General features: G+C 43.2%; 1 protein-coding gene across 1 annotated transcript in view; it reads right to left on the bottom strand.

Annotated features, from left to right (window-relative positions):
• Nucleotides 1-11,992: 11,992 nt before the first annotated feature.
• Nucleotides 11,993-26,726, bottom strand: part of LOC134676846 (uncharacterized) — a 118,739-nt gene continuing 104,005 nt past the window's right edge. The window contains exons 10-23 of the mRNA XM_063535227.1: nucleotides 25,953-26,035; nucleotides 25,694-25,859; nucleotides 24,882-25,231; nucleotides 23,870-24,057; nucleotides 23,482-23,675; nucleotides 21,092-21,220; nucleotides 20,363-20,542; nucleotides 18,957-19,068; nucleotides 16,082-16,336; nucleotides 15,106-15,360; nucleotides 14,747-14,914; nucleotides 14,311-14,497; nucleotides 13,140-13,248; nucleotides 11,993-12,056 (exon numbers count right to left, since the gene is read on the bottom strand). Of these exons, the coding sequence (XP_063391297.1) occupies nucleotides 12,048-12,056; nucleotides 13,140-13,248; nucleotides 14,311-14,497; nucleotides 14,747-14,914; nucleotides 15,106-15,360; nucleotides 16,082-16,336; nucleotides 18,957-19,068; nucleotides 20,363-20,542; nucleotides 21,092-21,220; nucleotides 23,482-23,675; nucleotides 23,870-24,057; nucleotides 24,882-25,231; nucleotides 25,694-25,859; nucleotides 25,953-26,035 (2,385 nt within the window). The 3' untranslated portion in view covers nucleotides 11,993-12,047. The remainder of the gene's footprint in view (nucleotides 12,057-13,139; nucleotides 13,249-14,310; nucleotides 14,498-14,746; nucleotides 14,915-15,105; nucleotides 15,361-16,081; nucleotides 16,337-18,956; nucleotides 19,069-20,362; nucleotides 20,543-21,091; nucleotides 21,221-23,481; nucleotides 23,676-23,869; nucleotides 24,058-24,881; nucleotides 25,232-25,693; nucleotides 25,860-25,952; nucleotides 26,036-26,726) is intronic.

Genomic DNA, 26,726 nt, shown 5'->3' on the forward strand with positions numbered 1-26,726 from the left:
GAGCTTTGATCGAGGCCGCGGCGTCGCGCACGCGCGGGAACGCAATACAAAACGTTTCCAAAAATACTCAGTCATTTTTGTCTCACTTGTGTGTCATTTTCAACAACATTTAACTTAAAGGAAGGCTAATTTGCGCCTAAATTTTACTCATTCGGTAATCTGTTAAATAACATTAAGACCAAAACAAGAATCTCTAAACACGAAATGATTCGTACATGAGAATGAGCCCCAAAACATTATCGATGTTTTTACAATTCATTTATACATACTACAATTTTATAATTCATTTAAACAATCAGCAACTAGTGAGTAGGTAGCTTGATACATGATTATTATTATCATTTTACACAGTATTATGACGTAAGAGTACAATTCATTTAAATCAAAATACTTGCGTATATTTTTTGTGAGATGTACCTGCTCTTTATCTATCTATCTACTCACTGGCGAAATAAAACTGTCTTCTGTACACAGAGCGCAACTGAAACATCATTTCATTATTAAGAACAGTTGTTCAAGATATAGGTCACCTAATAGTTGACCAATAGTTAGGCTTAAGGCGAGATTCCACTAGTCTGCGGCACGCACGGCACAAGCACTTTTGTGCCGCACGCCGGTGGAATCCCGCCTTTAGACGCTTTGAAACTAGTTACCCAAACATAAGGATTTTTTTACGAATTTTCGTAACATTCCAATAGTTCACATGTTGAGTCTATTGTTATCTGTGTGTGCAAGGTCATAAATATAAAACGTGTTTAACCTCATTTCAGTAGATCAAGGGCCAGTTGCACCAACCACATTTGACAGACTGATCAACATCACTCAGCAGAGAGCTATGAAAATTATCATACAATAAAATTTAGCGAACGCTTTAACAGTGACGGACGGTTTAGCGCACCCGACCCTGAGATTGACAATTGCATACATATTTATGACCTTAAATGTATATTCATCGCACATTTTCGTATTCCGTACATAGACAACGTTTACTAGGGTCTACTATAGGTATCCAATCCACCGACATTTTATAGACAATTGCGTAGATTCACTGACCAATAGTTAATAAATTCATATACAATGTCATCATCCTCTTATATACATGACAATTTGCCAGAAGCGAACAATTATATGACCCCTAAATTAGTAAAAACTGTATCAAGGGTCAAAATATGTTGAATCACTAAGGGCCACATGCGCCATTCACTAACCCGGGGTTAACTAGTTGAACCTGTAACTGCATGGTTACTAATACAATTTGACACTGGGCTAACAGTTTAACCGGCTGGTGCAAGTGGTGTTATAGTTCGTTTTTTAGCATTCGAATAAGACTACGCGATATTGACGTGACTTTTAATAATTGAAAAACGTTTTTTTTATCAGTAACTATTACTTATGAAAGCAAAATAATGTAAATAATCGTTTAAGATTCATAATTGTTACATATTTGCCGTGACTTATTTTACAAAACTGTTTTTCAATGAAAAGACACGTCAAGATTGTTTACCTTTTGTCTAACGCTAAAAAAAACTAACAACACATATTTGACCTCTAGTTAGTTTTTACTAAAACGGGGGTTAGTTGCAAAAATCTGATAAGAGAATTACAACAGTTATGTGGACATGAACATACAGTACATAATAACACATACCGTTTAATATATTATATTTCTTCGCGGGGCCGCCGTTTCTATTATGTACATGTAAAATAAATGAAATTAAATTTGTTTTTACATGAATTTCTCATGATTTTTATAATGAATGTGTTAAATAACAGACATAAATAATAATATAGGTACATCGCCGATCTACAACCAAAACTCATATCGGTCACTACTCTTAACCTTTTCGACGCCGTGTTAAACACATAAGCCGTGACTCTGACGCCACGTCACCCAAGTGTCAAAACTGAAATTGAACTTTATGCATATGCACGTAGGTCAATGTTGCTCTGGGGTCTGTGACCGATTAATCCGTCTTTGGCGTTGAACCTGCGCTGCGGATATATCGGTCATTGGCGTCAAGGTTAACCCCGTATGTTTATTTGATAAAATAAAAATTACTTTCTTTTTTGTCCGAGATACTGAAATGAATGTTTGTCCAAAAGGCAACACTATAACAGTACATCGGTGGACCGTATGCCTATTGTAATAAGGTCCACCTATGTACAGTTAACACTGTGGGCGATGGCCGAATCGATTTGCCATTTTAACACATTGGCACAACAACAGGATGATTGAATAATGGCCACTAATGAGAATAGAGTGTATAGAGACGGAGTCAAAGTAAATTATGTAGCCACTGTAAATTTACTGCCATCTTTCGACAGAAAATAAAACTGTTAGAACGCCATTAGACTTTGATCCTTATTCTTTCACTGATATGTGATAACTTATTAAATATTAATATTAACGCCATCTACTCGAGTATAGGCCAATGGTAGGTAGGCCCGAATAGATGGCGTTAATATTAATATTTAACAAGTTAACTCGACAGTGAAAGAATATCATAGTCAAATGGCGTTCTAACAGTCCTTCTGTTAAAAGATGGCAGTAAATGTACTGTAGCTAAATAATTTACCATGACAGTAACTCTCTATTTCAAATTCTCTTTGATGGCCACTCAAACTGTCATTTTAGTATATGGGATAAACACACAGCTTGTATGAGTATCTCAGCGACTTCGTATTGTAAATCGACGGTACAGTCGCCATCAGATATATCGGAGCGGCCAAGGTGTTCACAATATCTGAACACGCGCTCTAACGTCCTGACAATAGAGGCGTGTTCAGATATTTGTGAGCACCTTGGCCGCTCCGATATATCTGATGGCGACTGTACAGCGAAGTGGAAACGGCGCCCCGTAGCGACAGGGACCACTACCACCAGTTTTGACATTAACAGATACGCTCTCGTCTAAGTATCTCACTTTCTATGCATCTCGCTCGTACATACAGGGGTTGTCTGATCATGGGGCTTTAAATCCAGGGCTCGATTTTACTCGCTAAACTGAGCTACTTTTATTATGGCACCAACCCCGAAATCCCGAAAAAAAATTTCACCGTTTTATACATTTTGGCTGATCAGATGTTCGACGTTTTCTATGGAAAAGCCAAAAATTTTTCCCCGATTTTAGGGTTGGTCCCATAGTAAAAATAGCTCAGTTTAGCAATTAAAATCAAGCCCTGGATTTAAAGCCCGATGGTCAGACACAGACTGTATAGTGCAAGCGAGATGTCTAGAAAGTAATTTACGTAGACGCGAGCGTATCTGTCAACGTCAAAACACGTGGTAGCCGCGAAGGACCCGCCAGCGGGAACAGATTACACTTACAAAAACTACAATACATTAACGGCTACATTACAATATCGTTTATTACCGTTTACATAAACGTGCTAGGGGGAGCTTTGCCAGTCGAGGGGACACAGGTATTGTAGAGAATCGTAATATAATTTAGTAACAACTGTGTGAATCAGAGGTCAAAATATGTTGAATCACTTGGGCCCACTTGCACCATTCCACTAACCCCGGGTTAACCGGTTAAACCTGGAGTGACCATGGTTACCAGTACAATTTGACACTGGGTTGACGGGTAAACCGCTTAGCCCCGGGTTAGTGGGATGGTGCAAATGGGCCTTATAGTACGTTTTTTTAGCATTAGAAAAAGACTAAGCTTTCTTGACGTGTCTTTTAATTGAAAAACGCTTTTTAAAAATCGGTAACAATTACTTATGAAAGCAAAATAATGTAAATAATCGTATATGATTCGTTATTTTTACATATTTGCCGTGACTTATTTTTCAAAAGTGTTTTTCAATAAAAAGACACGTCAAGATTGTTTAAGTACCTTTTTTCTAATGTTAAAAAAAACTAACTATAAACAAATGAAACTCTTACAAGTAAACAGTTGTCTATTTTAAAACTTATTTGTGACGTTCCACGGCAAAAGGTACCTTATGGCGTCTGGCGCTCACGTCGCATAACGCCGCAATAATATTGGAGCGGCGTTAATAATAGCGTAAGCGCCAACTGCCATAAGGTACCTTTACCCATGGGACGTCACATTTGAAATAATAACAAAATATTTGAGCGATTAATTTTCCGAATATTGTAATATTTAGGTATAACAGGGTGGACTGGAGTGTCGACTGGCAAAAGGCTCGGTATATAAAATAATGTCACAGCCACTTACAAATGATTGTATTGAAATTAACCTACAGGGCTACTGCGGCAACTGGACCATCTGAGAGTGTTTAGACGATAATATTTGGCAGAAACCATAGACTAGGAATCCTCTAGACCGAGTTTAGAGCAATTATTTCATGCATTTTGATTCCAAAAATACGGGGGTGCGCGGGCCGAGGTGAGCGAAGTCCCGTGCCGTGATTGGTCCGTTCAAAGACACAGACGTCACACAAAGACACTTTTGACTCGAACATGGAGTAAAATTACCGTATGCGTGGCAGAGGGGGTAGCGCGACTATGCTCAGTCTGGCGGATGTTTTGTCTGTGGCAGAAACATACAAAACCTCAAAAATACGCGTTTTCCCAGAGATAAGACCTAGCTAGATCGATTTATCGCCCCCGAAAATCCCTATATAGCGAATTTCATCGAAATCGTTAGAGCCGTTTCCGAGATCCCCGAAATATATAAATAAACAAGAGTTGCTCATTTGAATTAGGTATTAGACACAAGAATTGCTTGTGTAAAGGTAAGTATAAGATTACATCAAGTTAGAGTTAGGCTAAGCTAACTCTGCACCGCGTTTGATCGCACAGTTTTTAATTTGGAAGTGTTATCATAAACGTCAAACTTCTATGAAATTATGACCAATTAAAATAACACTTGCACACTCTGTGCTATCAAACTATGTGCAGAGTTAGCTTAGCCTAACTCTATACCTTTTCCGTTCCATTATCTTGAGGTTATGTCCATAGAAAAAGAAAAAGCAACACTTGCAAAATGTTGTAGCCGCAGTTTTGGTAGCTGAAGTAGATGGTTCTTTACGGCCCCGTATCGCGGTAGCTAGGTTATCAAGCGGCAAAAGTTTGACAACCCAGTTAATTCAAAACGTATGGCGACTCTACAGCGCCATCTACTGTAGCTGTCAAAGTATTATTATCGCCTAAACACTCACATTTTCCAGTTGCTCCTGCTATTTTTAAATAACTCGATTAGTGGGATAGGTGGTAAATATTATGTACAGTCGCCATCAGATATATAGGAGCGGCCAAGGCGCTCACAAATATCTGGACACGCCTCTATTGCCAAGGCGCTACAGTGCGTGTTCAGATATTTTTGAGCACCTCGGCCGCGCCGATATATCTGATGGCGACTGTACCATTCATGTATTAGTACTGAAGTATTGAAATGAGATTTTGTGATTATTGTTTAAAACTTAAAACTCTTTATATATAGGACCAAGATATTATTAGATTTAAAACGTTAGTAGACATAACATAAGAAATACTTTTATAGTTATGTGATAGAATACTCTGATAGTTATCAAACAAGAATTTAGTTTAGTTTAAAAGGTATTTAGTCACCCTAATGTTCATAATTTATAAGACAATGTTAAAATTTTGTTCTTTTTAGTCTGATTGAAAAATACACTTTATGGAAGTTTCAGAAATATGAAAATGACATATACCCCTAACTAAAGCATCTCCAGAATCAATACTTCAGTACCGACCGTCAATAATACTTAAGCGCTTATTTAATTTCAAAACAGATAAATAGAGTTAATAATTGACTTTAACTTAGATTTTATAATGACGAAGCCTGTTGCGGATATCATCCTTGGTATGTTTGGGACGAGGCATGTTGCTGATTTGCATTTGTAGCCACGGGACGAAGCCTGCGTTGCGGATTTTTTATTGCAAACATATGTAAGCACATTAAGTTAAATAATAAAAAAAAAATGACTTTTAATAATCCTTCTACAACTTCTAGTACAATCAACTGTAAAAATATGGGTACAGCCAACTTATTCAAAAATATGTCCCATAGTTCTTAATACGCTGACATAAGAGCTATGGGACATATTTTTGAGATAATTTGTGCACCCATATTTTTACCATTGACTGTACATTCAGCAGCAGAAGTTGCTAAGCGGGCGAGGTGTCCAAAATTACCTTGACACTCTCTTATGTTCTTAATAATAAAGTCGCGTCAAGACCATTTTGAACACCTCACTCGCTTAGCAACTTCTGCTGCTGACTGGTACCAAGACCAACCTAGATTACAGTCGCCGTCAGATATATCGGAGCGACAAAGGTGCTCAAAAATATCTGAACACGCATCTTAACGCCTTGGTAATAAAGGCGTATTCAGATATTTGTGAGCACCTTGGCCGCTCCGATATATTTAACGGCGACTGTACCAAGACCAAGGCCGAAGACCGTCTGGACGCCTCCGAGGTACTTCTGGAGAGACGAAGTGCAGAAAGACCTTAGCGAACTCGGAGCCGTTGCCTTTGAGACGGCTTTGGACAGAGTAGCGGCGGTCTTTGGTGTCGGAGGCCAAGATCCACTTCGGGTCGTTGCGCCACAGCAGTAAGTAAGTATAACTTCTAGTAAATCTTTGGGCTGCGGTTTAAGAAAAAGTCGGTATAGTCAGACCGTAAAAAGTCTGCAGCGATTTTGATAGCCCACGCAGTGCAAGTGTCATTTTAAATGTCAAACTTCTATGAAATTATGACGTATACATAACACTTACACAGCGTGGGATATCAAATCCGCTGCAGACTTTTATTGGTGCGACTATACTCAATACTCATTCATTACTTCATTAGTTATAATTTGTTAATAGGTATCTAGGAGACCGAGCGTCGGTCGGAAAACGTACATAAACTCAAAAATGCGCGTTTTCCCTGAGATAACACCTGTAGTCCGTTTTATTAGCATTAGAAAGAACTTCGCAGAAGTAAGCTTGTGGCTCCAAATCCGGCACTTCTAGCGGTAATAATTTGAAGTAAATTATATGTATTGACCATGCTACATTAGATAATTCAATAATTATTAACAATTAAAGAGCCTGATAAAAACTGCACGCTTGCTTCTGTGGAGTTCTTTCTAATGCTAAAAAAAACGAACTATGGCTAGATCGACTTTTCGCCCCCGAAAACCCACATATAGCAAATTTCATCGAAATCGTTAGAGCCGTTTCCGAAATCCCCGAAATATATTAAATCGTATAAGATTCACATAAGTATTATTGACGGTTTTTAACTGTTAGAATGGATGAAATTATATTGGTGTTTCAAATATGAGTGAATTCTAATCGAGTTATGGATGCGGGACCGAGACGCCAATCTTCTCTCTCTTTCTAATATGTTTAACTAGAATGAAACGCCTGATTGTAGAAGAGTTGTAATGACTAAGAATATTGGCCTAACCTTGACAGCGCAAGTAGATGGCGCTGTACCGCAGCACATTATGTGGTAACAAAGACTGTGAAAGATTAACTTTTGACGATCTGTTATAACGCATAATAACAGTTATACAGCGCCACCTAAATCAGCGGTCAAAATCAAAACACCAACTTTTCTTACACTTTAGGGTCCCCCCCCCCCACATCTGGCGTCTTTCGAGCGTCGGCGTCTACAATTCTATGGCCGACGTCGACGCAACGTCGACGCAACTGCGCAGCGACGTCATTTTCCATAGCGCTGGACCGACGCCGACAGACGCCGACGCTCGAAAGACGCCAGATGTGGGGGGGCCCTTACTACTCTTTCACAACCACTTTGATGACGATTCATAAGCATACGGTTAGCGGCAAATATATCTACACATAAGATCTCTCGACAATTTACTTGTCTATGTAATGTAGGTACAGATGATAGTCTAACAAAACATGGTCTTCTCTTCCCAGAGTGACACAAGCCTACGTCGCAATAACATGGCCGCTATACACGGTGTAACATGAGTAAACCGAATAATTTTAACAGCGTATTCCTGATCATATTTAGAGACAAAAATGTCCTATAAACTTTTTTGAAATTCGCCTAGTTTCGGAGATATTATTAATAAAAAAAAAACAAGTTTTTATTGTTACATAGTGTAAAATGCCTTTTTGATGGTGATGATGCTGCTATGGGACGTAGTCTAAATATCCTTATTGATAGATGTCAAAAAGTGAGTCGCATATTATCATAAAGCGCTGTCGCATGATGACGTAGGCTTGTGTCAGTCACGTGACCACGAAAAGACGGGGATAGAGTACCAGGCGGAGTATATTATTATACCATGGTACAGATGTAGTGCATAATTGTTTTCCATCGTATTTTCTCGGAAACGTTCGTATTTGTCATGCTACTTCAGTCAATGTCAGTACTTTTTGTACCGAGACTGACTGAAATAGCAAGACACGTTCGTACGTTTCCGTGACGACGATGGAAAGAAATTATGCAGTACTTCTGTATGTCTGCTGCCGTCGCATACATTTATATCGTCGGGTGACAAGCAAAAGTCACTAACTGACACTATTGAAATTATTGGAAAATAAACCGAGTTACAAGTGTAATAAAGTGCATTGTAACTTTAATTTTTTGATAGTACTTAGTGACTTTTGCTTGTCACCCGACGATATGGGGTTTTGTTTTTCTTAACTTGGCAGTGAAACTTAAAATGAACTTGACTTTATGTGCTTGCTTGACATTATCGGGTTCTAGCGAAGATTTAAAATGCTATTTCACACTGGACAGCTAACCGGGCGGCTCGCGATCCAGTGTGAAACACCTTTACACGACGCATCTCGGTCCAAATTCAACTATACTGAGACTGAGTTAAATTTAAACAATTTATAATGTATAAATACCTAAATTATACTACATCGAATATTTGCTTAAAATAATTCCTTGTAATTTCATACCTTTAATTCTCGTATCCTTGTGTTTTTGTCAAATCGAGTGTCAACTAGTTTCATAATGTCGTATCTTAGTTAGTTGTCTTATTATAAATGCAACCCTACTGTCATAAGAATAAAGTATACATTTAATAATACCACGTTAGGAAAATAGTCGTTATCTAAAATCCGTGTGTAAGGCTCCACCTATCCAATTTCTTTGTCCAGTCGCCATCAGATATATGTATAGGAGCGGCCAAGGTGCTCACAAATATCTGAGCACGCCTGCTATTGTCAAGGCGTTAGAGTGCTTGTTCAGATATTGTGAACACCTTGGCCGCTCCGATATATCTGATGGCGACTGTCCAATGTGTACTTGCGTCTCACATTTTGCTTAATGAGAGAGTGAGACGCAATACACATTGAACCAAGATATTGGGCAGGTTGAATACCAACCTAAGCGCCAAACCATCACTTTTATAGTATATTTCAATAAATATACAAAATAAATGAAATAATTAGTCGTTTTATATTATTAAAATCTGTTATTTAATAGTAATAGGTGGGTTAAGTTTCCTTAGGAACAGAGGGCCTACCGCGAACCGCGTTCGACGTGTCGCCTCCCTGTCACACTTACGTACGAATTTACAAGTGCGACAGAGAGGCAACACGTCGGACGTGGTCCGCGGTAGGGCCACAGTTAACGCAACAATGAAGATACGACTATTTCACAAATCCCACTAAATATGTAGTTTATAATTATTTCTATCGTATTTTCACGGAAACGTACGAACGTGTCTTGCTATTTCAGTCAATCTCGGTGAGGTTGACTGAAGTGGCATGACAAATACGAACGTTTCCGAGAAAATACGACGGTAAACAATTATGCACCACATATTAGGCTATCTCTTTCTCACTACAACGTAAGAGCGAGAGATGTACACTTACGGTGTAAATAAAAAACAAAAGCGATGACTTGGCGCGCAAGTCTCTATACATGTTAACTTTTTTGGTTATATTTAAAATTGGATAATGCCAAAGAGAATTTGAAATAGAGAGTTACTGTCACGGTAAATTATGTAGCTACAGTACATTTACTGCCATCTTTCGGCAGAAGATTAAAACTGTTAGAACGCCATTTGACTTTGATCATTATTCTTTCACTGATATGTGTTAACTTGTTACATATTAATATTAACGCCATCTACTCGACTATCGGCCAAAGGTATGGTGCAATCTTTTCGAGCGATGGCGCCATAACCTTCAGCCTACGCTCGAGTAGATGGCGTTAATATTAATATTTAACAAGTTAACACATATGAGTGAAAAAAATATGATCAAAGTCAAATGGCGTTCTAACAGTTTTTATTATCTGTCGAAAGATGGCAGTAAATTTACAGTGGCTACATAATTTACTTTGACAAGCCGCCTCTATACACTCTATTCTCTTTGATAATGCTCTCCAGCACAGATGTAAACCCTGACCAGTAATATATGATCATCGTCAAGAGGACGCTGTTATTCTCATTGTATAGAGTGACAGTTCAGTATAGTATGAAAAAATTAGTTCCAGTGAAATTCCGCAACATGGCGCGTGATCATGATTATATATTCCTGGTTAGAGGGCCAACCGCGAACCGCGTTCGACGTGTTACCTCCCTGTCACACTTACGTACGAATTGACAAGTGCAACAGAGAGGCATCACGTCGAACGTGATTCGCGGTAAGCCCTCAGATAGTGCATAATTGTTTTCCATCGTACTTTCTCGGAAACGTTCGTATTAGTCACGCTATTTCAGTCAACCTCAGTACTTTTTGTACCGAGAGTGACTGAAATAGCAACACACGTTCGTACGTTTCCGTGAAAATACGATGAAGAATAATTATACACTACATCTGTACTCATTATCAACATTAGTGTCTCATCGAATTTTAAATATTAGCCAACGAATAGAGAGATGCAATAAGTAACAATCCATTTTACATGTCAAATTTATATTAGTGTTTCTCGCGCGTATAGATATTTTTGCTTCATAGGTAATAACATTACATTTCATACTTATACGAAGAAATTGAAATATGCAAATTTAGTTTTGAAAGTTAGGTTAACTTTTTTTTTATTTACCGATAGATTATCTTAACGTCTTGCTGAGGAATTAATACAGATAATATTAAATTTGTAATAGATTTACTTCAAGATTTTTATGTTATTTTGAAGGTTCGTTCGTCTAGTGGCCTGGGTACCTGACAACTATATTTTTTCTACAACAGCAATACAATTTGTCACATTATTGACAGCAGTTAATAAAATTGTTCTCTTTGGTACTTATACCATAGACAATTTATTGTTTTTATAGCAACTTCTCAATATAATATTGTGCAATTAATAAAGGTATTAATTCATAGACTATTAAAATTTTAATCTTAAAATGAAAACAATTCATATTGCTTATTAAGTATTAAGTCACATTAATAGACGAGTCTATCGTGAATTTAATTTTATATCTTTATTTACCGACGTTTCGTCACAGGTTTCACTGGTCGTGGTCGCGGCTAACCGATGTCCCAGCAAAATGTCAAAACAGAGATTTTTGCAACTACCCGACGAAAAGGGATTTGAAAAAGTTTGGGGTACACATCACATTTTCAAACCACCCACTACACATAAAATAAATTCGCGATAGACCAGTCTATATATGAGCTAATATGTGTTCATATTACTATTGTAGAAAAAATATGGTATTCAACATAACATGACTAAAATCGGACCAAGGTAATTCTGCATGGATTTTGCAAAAACTAAATGTGGAAGCCTCCAATTTCACATCACAAACGTTAAATTTCAATGAAAATATGACGTTTATGACATCTCCACACTTCCGTCTGTCAAAGTTGGTGCAGAGTTAGCTTAGACAGGTTGCAAAATGTTCAGGTCCATTATCCAATCCTCAGATTTTAAAATGCGGTGAACTGTACCCGAGCCATTTTAGTGTGGCATATCTTCTGTGCTCGTATATGAAGTGTGTTGGTTGTAGACAGAACTGGCGAGAAACACTAGCGGTTGTCCTCCGGCTAGAAGACCAGGATGGGCAGCGGGTCGGGCGACTTGTCGGGCAACTTGTTGGCTAACTTGTCGGGCGACACGTTGGGCGCGGGCGGGGAGCCGGGGGCCGCGGGGGGCCCGGGGGCCGGCGCGGGCGGTTGTCACGTGACCTGCACCACGATATAAATCTAGTCACACGGCTCATTTAAACGATGCGAGAACGAGCATGCGGGTTCCATTACATTGCGGGTTTTGATCGGTCGATTGAATTGGACGTAACCAACAGTCCGCAATGTAACTAAAATCGCATGCGAGTTCGCGCGCCGTCTAATTCAGCCCTTAGGGTTCATTTAGACGATGCGAGAACTCGCATGCGAGTTTCATTACATTGCGGGTTTTAATTAATCGGTTGAATTGGACGTAACCAACAGTCCGCAATGTAACTATAATCGCATGCGAGTTCACGCGCCGTCTAATTCAGCCCTTAGGGTTCATTTAGACGATGCGAGAACTCGCATGCGAGTTTCATTACATTGCGGGTTTTGATCGGTCGATTGAATTGGACGTAACCAACAGTCCGCAATGTAACTAAAATCACATGAGAGTTCGCGCGCCGTCTAAATCAGCCCTTACAACGGTCTCTGGGCGACTAGGGGTTAAAGTAAGTCTTGGGGATATTAACTCACATTTATAGACGGGCCTAACGCGAATTTTATTCAATTACCTTTATTTACCGACGTTTCGACACAGGTTTCACTGGTCGTGGTCGCGTGGTCTATAAATGTGAGTTAATATGTGTTCAAAACGCGAAAATTTTAAATATTCTAAGTCTTGGGCAGTGCGGCATTTCCGCAAACATTAAAGGCGTCGGTCCACTGCTACTTTTTACTTCTTTTTCTTCCTCGCGTTATCCTGGCATTTCGCCACAGCTCATGAGTCTGAGGTCCGCTTAACAACTAATCTCATGATTTGACATAAGCACTAGTTTTTACGAAAGCGACTGCCATCTGACCTTCCAACCCAGAGGGTAAACTAGACCTTATTGTGATTAGTCCGGTTTCCTCACGATGTTTTCCTTCACCGAAGAGCGACTGGCAAATATCAAATGATATTTCGTACATAAGTTCAGAAAAACTCATTGGTACGAGCCGGGGTTTGAACCCGCGACCTCCAGATTGCAAGTCGCACGCTCTCACCGCTAGGCCACCAGCGCTTCGCGGCTACTTTTAACAGTGTGCTATGAGTGGCGGTACCTCCATGGGCAGCGTGTCCTGCGTGCGGCGGCGCACGCTGCCGTTGGGCGTGTCGTCCTCCTCCGCCGCCGGCGCCGCGCTCGACGTCGCCGCCGCCTCCGCCAGCTCTCTGCGCAAACAAACATATATCATCATCATCTTTGTGAGAAAGCAGTCAGATTGCGCAGGACATATTAAAGTGCATAAGTGTTCGCGCAGACACAAATGCACTCTCTCGTCCTTACTAATTCTGATGGAACGGGAGACCGCTACGATCAGAGAGAGACTCGGATGCAGACATCTACGGAGATGTCATTCCGGGTTTTTGTTCGAAGTTTGCCTTCTTCTAGGTGCTATTTTAAGAGCCGAAGCTGGGAAGCCCACCAAGCAAAGATAGGGAATTAGGGCAGGTGAATGGGAGAGAAGAAAGAAATTAAGGATACTGTCGTCGCGGGGCGGGCGCGTATATATATATTCAATTATTCATTGTTTACTAACTCAAATAATAGCGCGAACTTCGAGAGCGAAATTGGCGAGATGTTGCGCAAGACCGAAAAAAGTAACGCTGTCTTGTGTCGGAGGCCAAGTCTAATTTTGAGTCGCCGAGCCAACAGAGTGAGTGAAAAATTACAAATAGTTCACTTAGATTTTTTTTTTCGTCATTCCAACAGTTCAGTATCAGGCATAATTTAGGAAAGCTTATACCCAAAATCACACTAATGGTAAATTGTCCTAGTTAGGTACATGAAAACGCTTTGTTTAATATGAAATCGTCAGCCATAATTTATGTTTAGAATTCTGTAAGTAGTTCTTCTTATATGCAAAATCGGCTAAGCACAACTTGCACAATCCCACTAACCAAGGTGTACGCGGTTAACCCGTTAACCAAGTGTCAAATTGAACTGGTAACCATGGTAACTCCAGGTTTAACCTTTTGAACGCCACAGACGGCAATTGACGTCAACGCAAAATCGTGACAACAACGCCAAAGACGGCATTTGACGTCGATCGTTTTTTGATGAAAATTACTGAAAAACACCCCACTTTTAGGTTGGCATTATTTATTCACAAAACTAAATATTACCCCCGTGGCGTCAATGGCTCGGCAAAAGGACGCGCCGTTTGGCGTTCAAAAGGTTAACCGGTTAACCCGGGTTAATGTGAGATTAGAGGGTTATATAAATGTAGTTACGGTCTGGGCACGGGCCGGGCCGGCACCAGCCGGGCCTGGCGAGCCTTGAGCTGCGCGGCGGAGAAGGCGATGGCCTGCACGCCCGCCGTCTGCGGCAGCGACAGCCGCGGAGCACCCAGGGACACGTTCTTCTGCAGCAGGTTCGCCACCACCGACGACGGGATCGACGCCGTTTTCGTTGGTGCCGCTGGAAATACAAAAGCTTATTAGTCCAGTTGAATTGGGTAGTATTTTAAATTATCTTTGGCAGTCGCTGTGGCCGAAATCGAACAGGAGAAGGGGGATAATTTGTGAAACTTGTGAATAGGGAGCGTGCACGAACTGTAGAAAGTATTATAGGAACGCGTTATCCGCAGATGGTCTAGAACGCAAAATAACTAGTGTGTGGTTTTGCCTAAATCGCAATTAGTCTGCCATCCAGGGGGAGGTACAGTACCTATGGAGATGGTGGGCTGGTGGTCGCGGCGGTGCTTGAGCTGTATCTGGTGGCGCAGCAGCTGCGGCGCGGCGCCGCGCACGGCGGGCAGCGCGGCGCGCACCAGCTGCCGCCCGTCCAGCGACAGCGACACGCGGCCGCGCGCTGCCGCCGCTGCTGTCACACCGCCTGACAATACATACACATTTAGTTAACCCAGTTCAAAGACAACCAATTAGGAAGGTCTATACTAGGGATGTTGTTGATGCAAATTTTTTGACATCCGCGGATGAGGTCTGTAGAAAAATCTTAACAGCGCGATGCAGCTGACAAGTCAGCGCCATCTACCGTCATATTGGGCAACGGAACACAATTACAACAATACAACTGACCTTTGAGCGCCTGGTGGTCGATGGCGGCGACGACTTGCCGCGGCTTCTTGTCCGCGGCGTGCGCGGGCTTGGGCGGCGGCTGGCGCACCACGTTGACCAGGTGCGGGCCCTTGCCGAGCTGCCCGCCCTTGATCTCGAAGAACTGCGCCACGGAGCCGGGCGCCGCCTTCAGGATGGCCGCCGTGTTGCTGGACTTGGCTTCGAGGGTCGCCAGCGATACCACCGCCGGGAGGGGGGTGATCCCTGCACAGTGAGGTTTCGTCATATATTTATAAATGAGACGATGACTCACGTGACAAGCACTAAATGTTATTAGATATGGTTGTTGAAAAAAAAAAAGATTATTGCGAATTATTATTAGACGCGAATATCTAAACTTATAGCCGGTCAAACAAGATTGTCCGTAGAAAAAGGCGTGTAATTCCAATTTTCTGTGGCACCATAAGCCTTCACTCTTTTTTTCCGCTCTTTTCTACTGACGGAAATTGCTTGACAGAGTATAATAGATAATACTGCATATTGTGAGTCTTTTAGGAGTTGAGGTTTAAATTTGGAAAGAAAGCGGAATGGAAGAAAATTTTTGTATTGTTAAATAGGATTACACGCTGTGAAAAACGCGTGTTAGGTGTGTGTGTTTGTAGTACCGAAACAAGGCTGATTTTTGTTTATTTTTTTTTGGCATTAGTGAGTTTTGGTCGTCATCTAATCCTAATTTGTAGGCGTCATATTCTGAACATAGAAAATCTCTAGCGTTATTTTAACGGTGCAAACGATCAATGATCTACGCGTTGAAAATGGTTCGAGGAGTAAAATCATATAAGTACAGTCCAGAGTAATATGGGTACACAAATTATTTATTTATTTATCTCAAAAATATGTTCCATAGCTCTTATCTCAGCGAATTAAGAACTATGGGATATATTTTTGAATACTGTACAATGCAGCAATAGGGAATGCAACGTACCGTGCGCGCGCGCCTGCAGCAGCTGCGCGCGCTGCTCGTGCGTGAGCGGGTGCGCGTGCAGCACCTTCAGCTTGTTCTGCGCGCCCACGCCCACGCCGCCCACCGTGCCCACGCCGCCCACCGTGCCCACCACGACTGGAGCCGCCAGCAGCCCGCCGCGCCCGCCCAGCGGCACGAGGGGCGCGCCCCGCCGCGGCGACGACGTGCCCGCGGCGACGCCCGACACCGACACCGCCACGGCGGTGGTCGCCACGCCTGAATAAATATGCATATTGTTACTACTGCGCTCTGACCAGTGCCCAGTTTATCAAAAGCTTGTAACGTGTAATAAAGTAGTAGTAGTACTTGTAGGTACTGTGAAAGATATGTAAAGGTTTGCAATGCAACCTTCACTGCCTTTTTTAATCTGTGACTGATTAATTACTATATTTAAATTTAGAATATCAGCCCGCTGTGAAATAGAACGCGGTGCGGAATTGGTATTCGATTAGAGGCAGCCATCGAGTGTAGATATTTATTTGTAAACTAGCTGAAAATAAATATATAAAGTGATATTCAGCATTAAAATTAATTTCTATTGTATTACTATATGTTACAGTTCGTTTTTTCAGCATTAGAAAGAACTTCGCGGAAGTAAGCTTGTGGTTCCAAATCCGACACTTATAGCGGTAATAGTTAGAAGTAAATTACATATATTGACCATGCTACATTAGATAATTCAATAATTATTAACAATTAAAGAGCCTCATAAAATCTGCACGCTTGCTTCTGTGGAGTTCTTTCTAATGCTATAAAAAACGAACTATAACAAACGATATAGGCTTTTATGTCTGAAATAAATGATTGATTGATTATAATAAAAGTGGAAGTCTTCACTATCTATCAAAAGCTGTAAAAAAATGACTTCCACTTGTATTAGAACTATTACAAGTTACAAACTATTGATAACCACGACACTGAGCATTGGTCAAAGTCAAATGATTTATTTGTAAACATAGGTAACAGTGTTGGTACATAAAGTGTTGGAATTGGACAATGTGAAAACGCTATGTTTCGCCGACAGGCATACAAATTAGAGATTAGGTATACACATACCAATTAAAATACATTTTTTCATGCAAATATACCTACTTAATAATATTATAATAATCAATTATACAGTTTTTTTATTGTTAAATATTTTAGTTAAAATAATATTAAATACATAATTGCGCGTATTACAAATTTATTATAATAACTTAGGAACTTAAACAATATATGGGAATAAAAAATACGAAACATCCAAAAAGAAAAAAAAATATGGTACCATTCGATTCCTTACATTTTATTTACAAAAATATTGTACGGTAAAAATATACGTAAACGCAATATTTCACCGACAAAATCGCAATTTCCTTTATTTCCACACGTCAAAACGGCTTCTAAGCAATAGTGACGTCACGATGTATTGCCATTTTGTTTGGAGAGTTTCGTCAATAAAGTGCGACCATCATTTCTGACATTTGTATTGCTTTATTTAAATGCAATATAAGCATTTAATCCTCAAATCTGATCGACTGATACCATTGGGTTTAATCAACTTTTTCTTGTCACTAGTTGCCATGGCTACGGTCTCCTGGGTCACTCTTAAAATACTAGTTTTTTCGTATTTAAATGAACCTAACTTGAATTTTTTGGTAGTTCTAAGGCCTTTCCGCAATGGGACATCTACTAAGCACGTTTGTAGAACATGGTACAGCAGATCTTCTAAGAAACTATGCTACTATCGTCTCCTGGCTGATGGGACAGAATCACAACAAGAAATAGTTGATCGACGCCATTAATAAAAACGTTTCAACTAGCCTATGATACTATTTCTTCTTTGTCGTTTCAGTCTTGACGGAATGGCCTCTGTCCTCATGTCAACGATTAGTGACGAGCTTCTCGACACGCCGCCATTCCTCTCTGTTTTATATATCTACACAACAATCGAATTAACTAACAACTACATACAACCGTAGGTATTTTATAGGCTTAGGGCCAGTTGCACCAACAACATTTGACAGACTGATCAACGTCAGCCGGCGCGCCCCGGCGCTTTACTATGAAACTTTCCATACATAAAATTTAGCGAACTCTGTAACGATACGAACAGTTTGGTGCAACCAACCCTTAACACATTCATTGTCAATAAGTCCTACGGGTTACGCTAGTAGCGCGTAGCCACGTTTTCGCTGTATGTAGCGCGTAGTCGCTACGAACAGTGTACCCGACTGTCGGGTTTTCGGCCCTGAATGTGTTAAATACTCAATATTCAGGTTGAACTCATAAATACGAAAATAAAAATAATTTGTGTACATTATTGTAGGTCTTTACATAGCTTTGGGTGGAATTCCACCTTCTAATTTCTTTTCCCAGTGTGTATTGAGTGTGATATTTTGCTTAATGATCTCTCATCAGTGTGTATTGAGTGTGATATTTTGCTTAATGATCAGACGCAAGGACATTGGACAAAGAAATTGGATAGGTGGAATACCACCCTAAGCTATGTAAATAATTATTTGTATTATCATATTTATGAGTTTAAACTAAATATGGAATACCATCTATAAAAATGATTAACCCCCTTATTCATAAACGTCAACTAAAGTTGACTAGACGATAATAATCGTTTATGCCTTTCCATCATACCAATACGTCGGAAAAGGACAAACGTTTATTATCGGCTTGTCAACTTTAGTAGACGTTTATGAATAAGGGGGTAAATGTATAGCTACACCATTTTAAAAATATAAATCTAAGAGCGACAGAGACTGCTTTTAAAATTCTACGCGAAATGCTACTACATTCGATGAAATAGTGATGTGAGAAGATAACGAGATGTAGAGCCACGAACCTGGCTGCGACGGGACGGCGGTGAAGGGTCCGTTCTGCACGAGCCCCACCACCGTGGCCCCGCTGCTCACCACGCTGGCCTGCGACGATAGGAGATGATTCTGGAGCCGCACCTGTAAACAAATCATTATTAACAATCTTATTGTTTACTGTCATGATTTTTTACTTTTCTTTAACTTTAAACTATAATCATTCTTTCAATATGATTATACTTTTGTATAATCATATGTGGCTGGGTTAGGGCTGCGGTAGACATCGGTTACACGCTAATTCTGGCGTCAGTTCAGTCCATCATTCCATTCGAGTTTTGACTGATGCCAGAATGATAGAAAATGGGCACGGCTAGACGATCAGGCCCCCTAGCCAAGGTTACAATCGCTATCGCTTCGACAACGAAAAGCATTATGTATCTCTATCACTCTTCCCCATTAGTGTGACAGTGACAGTTGCGTTTCGATCGCTACGGAGCGTTAGCGATTGGCATCTTGGCTACGCGGCCAGTCCAGACTGACAACAGACTGATAAAATTACGACAATAGACATCGGTTACACGTTAATTCTGGCGTCAGTTCAGTCCATCATTCCATTCGAGTTTTGACTGATGCCAGAATGATAGAAAATGGGCACGGTTAGACGATCAGTCCAGACTGACAACAGACTGATAAAATTACGATAATAGTCATCGGTTACACGCTAATTCTGGCGTCAGTTCAGTCCATCATTCCATTCGAGTTTTGACTGATGCCAGAATGATAGAAAATGGGCACGGCTAGACGATCAGTCCAGACTGACAACAGACTGATAAAATTACGACAATAGTCATCGGTTACACGCTAATTCTGGCGTCAGTTCCGTCCATCATTCCATTCGAGTTTTAACTGATGCCAGAATGATAGAAAATGGGCACGGTTAGACGATCAGTCTAGAGTCTAGACTGACAACAGACTGATAAAATTAGGACAATAGACATCGGTTACACGCCATCATTCCATTATTGCATGGACGGTGACTTGCGCTACAATGCCACAAAGAGGTTACACGATCAATCTCTTATCAGTTTTCTGTCATTCAAAACGGACTGACGATAATTATCAAAACAATTTAAATTTTCATCAGTCTAGCTAGACCATCAGTCCGCGTGTTACACGATAATTCTCCCGTCATTCTGGCCAGAATGATCGACTGAACTGACGCCAGAATTAGCGTGTAACCGATGTCTAATTACGACGCGTTACACGGGAGGGAGGGGCACACACGGCACGTGCGTACCTTCAGCGTGTCGGTGACCTGTGAGAGGCGAGTGCTTCGTCTGAACAGTCTTCAGCTGCACGCCGTGACCCAACTGACTGTATATCGGTGGACCTTATGCCTTTAGTAATAAGGTCCAGTTAGGAGTGTTGTCTGTACCTTCAGCGTGTCGGTGACCTGTGCGCGGACCGGCGGCTCGTGGTCGGCGCGGCGGTGCGCGGACGTGATGATGTGCTTCTTGAGGGGCGAGTGCTTCGTCTGCACCGTCTTCAGCTGCACGCCGTGGCCCAACTGGATCTCCTCTATCGTGTCGTCCTTCTTCTTCTTTTCTAGTTTTATCTGGGAAGGAAGAAGAGATGAGATTGGTGCACCAGTGTGGCATGTTTACCTAGAAACCTTAGCAATGAGTTAGGCATTAGTCCCCCATTTTCGGTATGAGCGTTACTATTATAGTATTATAGTAACATTATAATAATCCACGGAATGATTGACTTGACGTTGAACGCAAATTGTATCATAATTGTCTTCCGTCGTATATTCTCGGAAGCGTTCGTATTTGTCATGCTACTTCAGTCAACCTCAATACTTTTTATACCGAGACTGACTGAAATAGCAACACACGTTCGTACGTTTCCGTGAAAATACGATGGAAAATAACTATGCACTAGTCCACTACATCTATTAACTGAGGGCCTACCGCGACCCAAGTTCAACGTGTTGCCTCCCTGTCACACTTACGTACGAATTTACAAGTGCGACAGAGAGGCAGCACGTCGAACGTGGTTCACGGTAGGCCTTCTAATTTAGGTCATCAAAAGTGACCTCAGCTTTCGAGTGGTGGCGGCAGGAGCCTCGCCAACGTGTCGGTGGGCAACAGAGGGTGGTTACCTGCGGCACCTCGTTGACCTCCTCGACGATGAGGCGCGAGGCCGGCACGGGATCGGGCTGCGCGCTGCTCGCGGCCTCGCGCCGCGGCGGCGCGCTCGCCGGGACCGGGGCCGGCGCCGGCGCCGGGACCTGCACACATTCAAAAACAATATTTCAGCTAATTATTTCACGGAAATCGAACATTAAGGCGCTCTTGCGGTAACGCAACGGCGCGAAACAATTCGGACTATAACTTCTCCGATTTCAGTACGCGGCCGCGCGTATTCATTTACATGTTAAGACCTGTGCCAGGCGTGGCTCACTCCGCAATTTCGTCGCTTTGCTACAGGTAGCTAAAAGTCCATCCGTTCGACCCCAATTTTGGGGTTTGCCATAAGCCGCGCGTAGCGCTGTCGCCACCTAGCGGCCATATCTGTGCTGATCGTGACAGACGCGTTTTGTTAGAGAGTGAGTCTTCTGTACCTAGTACTATTATTTATTCTGTGCATGTGCACAGTTGCACACCGGATGCGTCTACGTGCACGTGCTAGTATACAGATCCTCATGAGAGACGGCCCACCGCTTGCGTGACGTGTGCGGCTCTAACATTTTAGCGCACGTCACGCACACGTCACGCAAGCGGTGTGCCGTCTCTCATAAGGATCTGTAATACTACAACGCCGCACGCGCACGTGCACGTCACGCACACGCAGCCGGTGTGCACAGGCCATTAACCATCAACTTATTATAATGGCAATGCGCCGCGGCGTTTGCAAACGCATGTGACCTCATGCGTTCTACGGCCTACTTCTGGTTATGTCGGACCATACATAATGAAGTGTTTTCTTAACCTAGTTGGCGCACTCGGTAGGATTAATACGATTTTGCGGCCTTCTCTCGTTCGTCGTTTTTTGGACACCGATGGAAAATTTCTCGAAACTGAACTTAGCCATAGGGGCCGTGGGATACACTAGTATACTGACCGGCGCGGGTCTATCCATGTAGATAGAGTGTGTGTCGTGCGTGACGCGCACGGCGCTGCTGCCGAACGTGGGGCCCCGCGCCATAGGGCCCCGGCCGTGGGATACACTAGTATACTGACCGGCGCGGGTCTATCCATGTAGATAGAGTGTGTGTCGTGCGTGACGCGCACGGCGCTGCTGCCGAACGTGGGGCCCCGCGCCATAGGGCCCCGGCCGTGGGATACACTAGTATACTGACCGGCGCGGGTCTATCCATGTAGATAGAGTGTGTGTCGTGCGTGACGCGCACGGCGCTGCTGCCGAACGTGGGGCCCCGCGCCATAGGGCCCCGGCCGTGGGATACACTAGTATACTGACCGGCGCGGGTCTATCCATGTAGATAGAGTGTGTGTCGTGCGTGACGCGCACGGCGCTGCTGCCGAACGTGGGGCCCCGCGCCATAGGGCCCCGGCCGTGGGATACACTAGTATACTGACCGGCGCGGGTCTATCCATGTAGATAGAGTGTGTGTCGTGCGTGACGCGCACGGCGCTGCTGCCGAACGTGGGGCCCCGCGCCATAGGGCCCCGGCCGTGGGATACACTAGTATACTGACCGGCGCGGGTCTATCCATGTAGATAGAGTGTGTGTCGTGCGTGACGCGCACGGCGCTGCTGCCGAACGTGGGGCCCCGCGCCATAGGGCCCCGGCCGTGGGATACACTAGTATACTGACCGGCGCGGGTCTATCCATGTAGATAGAGTGTGTGTCGTGCGTGACGCGCACGGCGCTGCTGCCGAACGTGGGGCCCCGCGCCATAGGGCCCCGGCCGTGGGATACACTAGTATACTGACCGGCGCGGGTCTATCCATGTAGATAGAGTGTGTGTCGTGCGTGACGCGCACGGCGCTGCTGCCGAACGTGGGGCCCCGCGCCATAGGGCCCCGGCCGTGGGATACACTAGTATACTGACCGGCGCGGGTCTATCCATGTAGATAGAGTGTGTGTCGTGCGTGACGCGCACGGCGCTGCTGCCGAACGTGGGGCCCCGCGCCATAGGGCCCCGGCCGTGGGATACACTAGTATACTGACCGGCGCGGGTCTATCCATGTAGATAGAGTGTGTGTCGTGCGTGACGCGCACGGCGCTGCTGCCGAACGTGGGGCCCCGCGCCATAGGGCCCCGGCCGTGGGATACACTAGTATACTGACCGGCGCGGGTCTATCCATGTAGATAGAGTGTGTGTCGTGCGTGACGCGCACGGCGCTGCTGCCGAACGTGGGGCCCCGCGCCATAGGGCCCCGGCCGTGGGATACACTAGTATACTGACCGGCGCGGGTCTATCCATGTAGATAGAGTGTGTGTCGTGCGTGACGCGCACGGCGCTGCTGCCGAACGTGGGGCCCCGCGCCATAGGGCCCCGGCCGTGGGATACACTAGTATACTGACCGGCGCGGGTCTATCCATGTAGATAGAGTGTGTGTCGTGCGTGACGCGCACGGCGCTGCTGCCGAACGTGGGGCCCCGCGCCATAGGGCCCCGGCCGTGGGATAAAAAAGGATCCGTCGCCAGCGCCTGCCGGCCACTCTTGTCCAGTTTCAACTCCGATTCCGAGGGAAGGGTGCCTTGGTCTTCCGATAATCCTGGACAAAAAAGTACGTTTTAACATTGGAATATCTCGGTGAAACTTGCTACATGGGGGTTTTCGGGAGCGATAAATCGATCTAGCTAGGTGTTATCTCTCGGAAAACGCATATTTATGAGTTTTTATATGTTTTCCAAGCAAAGCTCGGTCTCCCAGGTATTATGAATGATGTGAAGAGTCTTGTAACAGTACCTAGGTCCTCGTGTAGGTCCCCCAGCCCGGGCATGAGGTCGGCGAGCGTGAACTGGTCGGTGGTGAAGCTGGAGGCTCCGTCCTGCCGCAGCTCCACACACAGCGGCGTGTCGGGCTCCACCGGCACCTCGTCGGCGGGCGGCAGGTGCGGCGGGGAGGGGGGCGGCGTTTTTGGTCGGAAATGTAACCTGGAACGGACGTTATTGGCATTTCATCGACGATGGTAATTATGTATGTATGTATATGTACTGTGAGGCTTAGTCATTTTGTGTAAAAATCGTATAATATTTATTTAAAAATCATATAATATTTATATGTATGCTTCTCTAAGGCAAAGGGAATATAATATAAGGTGCTAACAAATTAGTCACGGATATTTTTACAGTACTCGGTTCTCGGAGTACATCACGGAGTATGACGGAGTATCATTGGTTTTGTTGTTTTTTTGGAAAAATCTAGGAAACAAATTTGCTACGTTAAAACACCTTGTTAATAAGATAATTAAATGAGACCTCTTTAGACATTGTAGAACCTTTTTAAACTTGACGTGACGTGACATGACAGACAGTGTTAAACATCTTGACAGGTACATAATAGGTGATTATTTTAAAAATTAAATATAAATTTTTTTGTTCAGTAAATGAAAACAAAAAATGATATAAAAAGGTTCCTTAATTACAGTTAAAAGTTAATTGTTTTAATGTAATGTATTATCTCTTAAAATATCCGTGACTAATTTGTTAGCACCTTAAATTTTCCACAATGATTTTTACCTTTATATCAAACTCATAAGATTAAATTTAGTATATTTTCTGATACTTTTATGTCCCTTAGCGCCACTTGCACCATCTCACTAACCCGGGGTTAACCGACCACGATACGATACGAGTCATAGCAACTCAGTATCAGACATGTGTTACTACAAATCAATATGGGTCAAATTGCTTTGCATCAATTTGTTGTATGGCGGGCGATCGACGGGTCAAACGGTAAAAAGCTTGATCAAACTCACCATTTCTTATTAACCTCGTCGATAAACCTCTCAAACTCCTGCTCAACGGGCTGCAAATTGCTATCACTGTCGTCGCTACTGCTCCACGCGCGCTTTCTCACTTCACTGTCCATCTCATCCATAGTCCTAACACTAATATCACTTTTGAGCTCCGGCTCCACTTTACACTTGACCCCGAGGCCGAGGTCGTCCTTGAGGTCGGCCTTGAGGTCCGGCTCGCCCTTGAGCCAGAGGTGGGGGTTGTTGCGGAGGTGTTGGCGGAACGCGTGCCGCCACGGGTATTTGCCGGTCGCGTGGTAGTCGCGGCTTATCTCTTTGGGCGTTCTGTGCACTTTTGTCTCGAGGTCCACCTGTTGATAAGAGAAGAGAATATCGTTTATAGAGTAGTAAAAATTTGAGAAAGTAAACAAAGCTCGTCTTTTTAATATTTTATTATAGGGACTATGTTGGGATGTTTTTGTTGCTGGGATTGTAGCAACTTTGCTGGGATTGTAGGAACAGAGTGTAGAAGGGAGAAGTGGAAGTGAGAGTTGGAAGGGGTAGACCTTGGCGGACTTTCTCTGATCAGATTGGGGAGTTCCTGAAGAAAGGCCAGGTCAAGAGCACCCTAGACCGGCGAGCGTGTATGAGGAATGTTATGAAAGTGGAGGAAGCGAAAGTAAAGACAGGATCGTAGCATGAGGAAACCCGTGGTCTCTGCCTACCCCTCCGGAAAATAGGCGTGATTATGTGTATGTAAGTATGTTAAAGGGTTTTATAAAGGGTTAAGCCCTTCTTCTATGTTAGTGGTGGAAACATGAGAGGCGACATACCTCCTCCGCCAACTCCGTGTGGTGCGGCGGCGGCGGCAGGGCGCTCCAGAGGTCATCCAGCGGGTGTCGGACCCTGTCCACCGCCAGCCGCCCGCCGCGGCCCAGCCGCAGCCGCGCGAACCCCACGCAGCGCCGGTACGGCTCCGATAACGACGTGAGGTTGAACCTGCAGTAAACGAACGATTACAATATATAACATGCTCAAAGGTACCCATTTTTTATGATTAAAATACTAATATTCGAATTTAATAACAATTACCTATGCCTCTCGTCGAGTTCGTGCTCGAAGAGCCCATCCTTGTTGTCGGGATCCACGGGGTCGCCGCTGAGCGTCGAGGTTGGCTGTAAACATACAAATAAATAAATATTAACATTTCGACTGATCAAACATTTTTCGATCAAAAGTTTTATAGGAAAACAGCTCGTTCTGTCTGCACCGGCCTTTTTAGAGTAGCAATCTCTAAACTAGAATTTCAAGCCCGTCTGTTTGGACCGTAAAAAGTGTCAAATTTCATTATAAGTATAATCTAGCCCAGCGGTCGGCATCCTTTTAGCAGCCAAGGCCCACATAGTAGCTACCGAAGACGCAGGCCGCAATTTGTTAATATTTATGACTTTATCAGATATTGTCGTTTATCAATATTACATACAAAATAGCCAGAGGCTCTCGAGCCGCAAGTGAGAGGTTCGCGGGCCGCATTGTTGCCGACCGCTGATCCAGCCCACGAAAAAAATGAAAAAGATGCAAAGGCTTGGCTATGGCTCTTTGATCAAAAAGACTGTCGTAGTCATTTCTATTTATGGCTAAAGATGGTATTCCACCTATCCAATTTCTTCAATCCAATCCAATTCAATCCAATTTCTTTTTGCTCGTCACATTTTGCTTAATGAGAGAGTGACACGCAATAATATTGGACAGGTGGAATACCAACCTTATAGGTACAGGTACAGTCGCCATCAGATATGTCGGAGCGGCTAAGGCGCTCACAAATATCTGAACACGCCTCTATTGTCAGGGCGTTAGAGTGCGTGT

Source organism: Cydia fagiglandana, chromosome 25 (assembly GCF_963556715.1).
Source record: "Cydia fagiglandana chromosome 25, ilCydFagi1.1, whole genome shotgun sequence".
Lineage (NCBI taxonomy): Eukaryota > Metazoa > Arthropoda > Insecta > Lepidoptera > Tortricidae > Cydia > Cydia fagiglandana.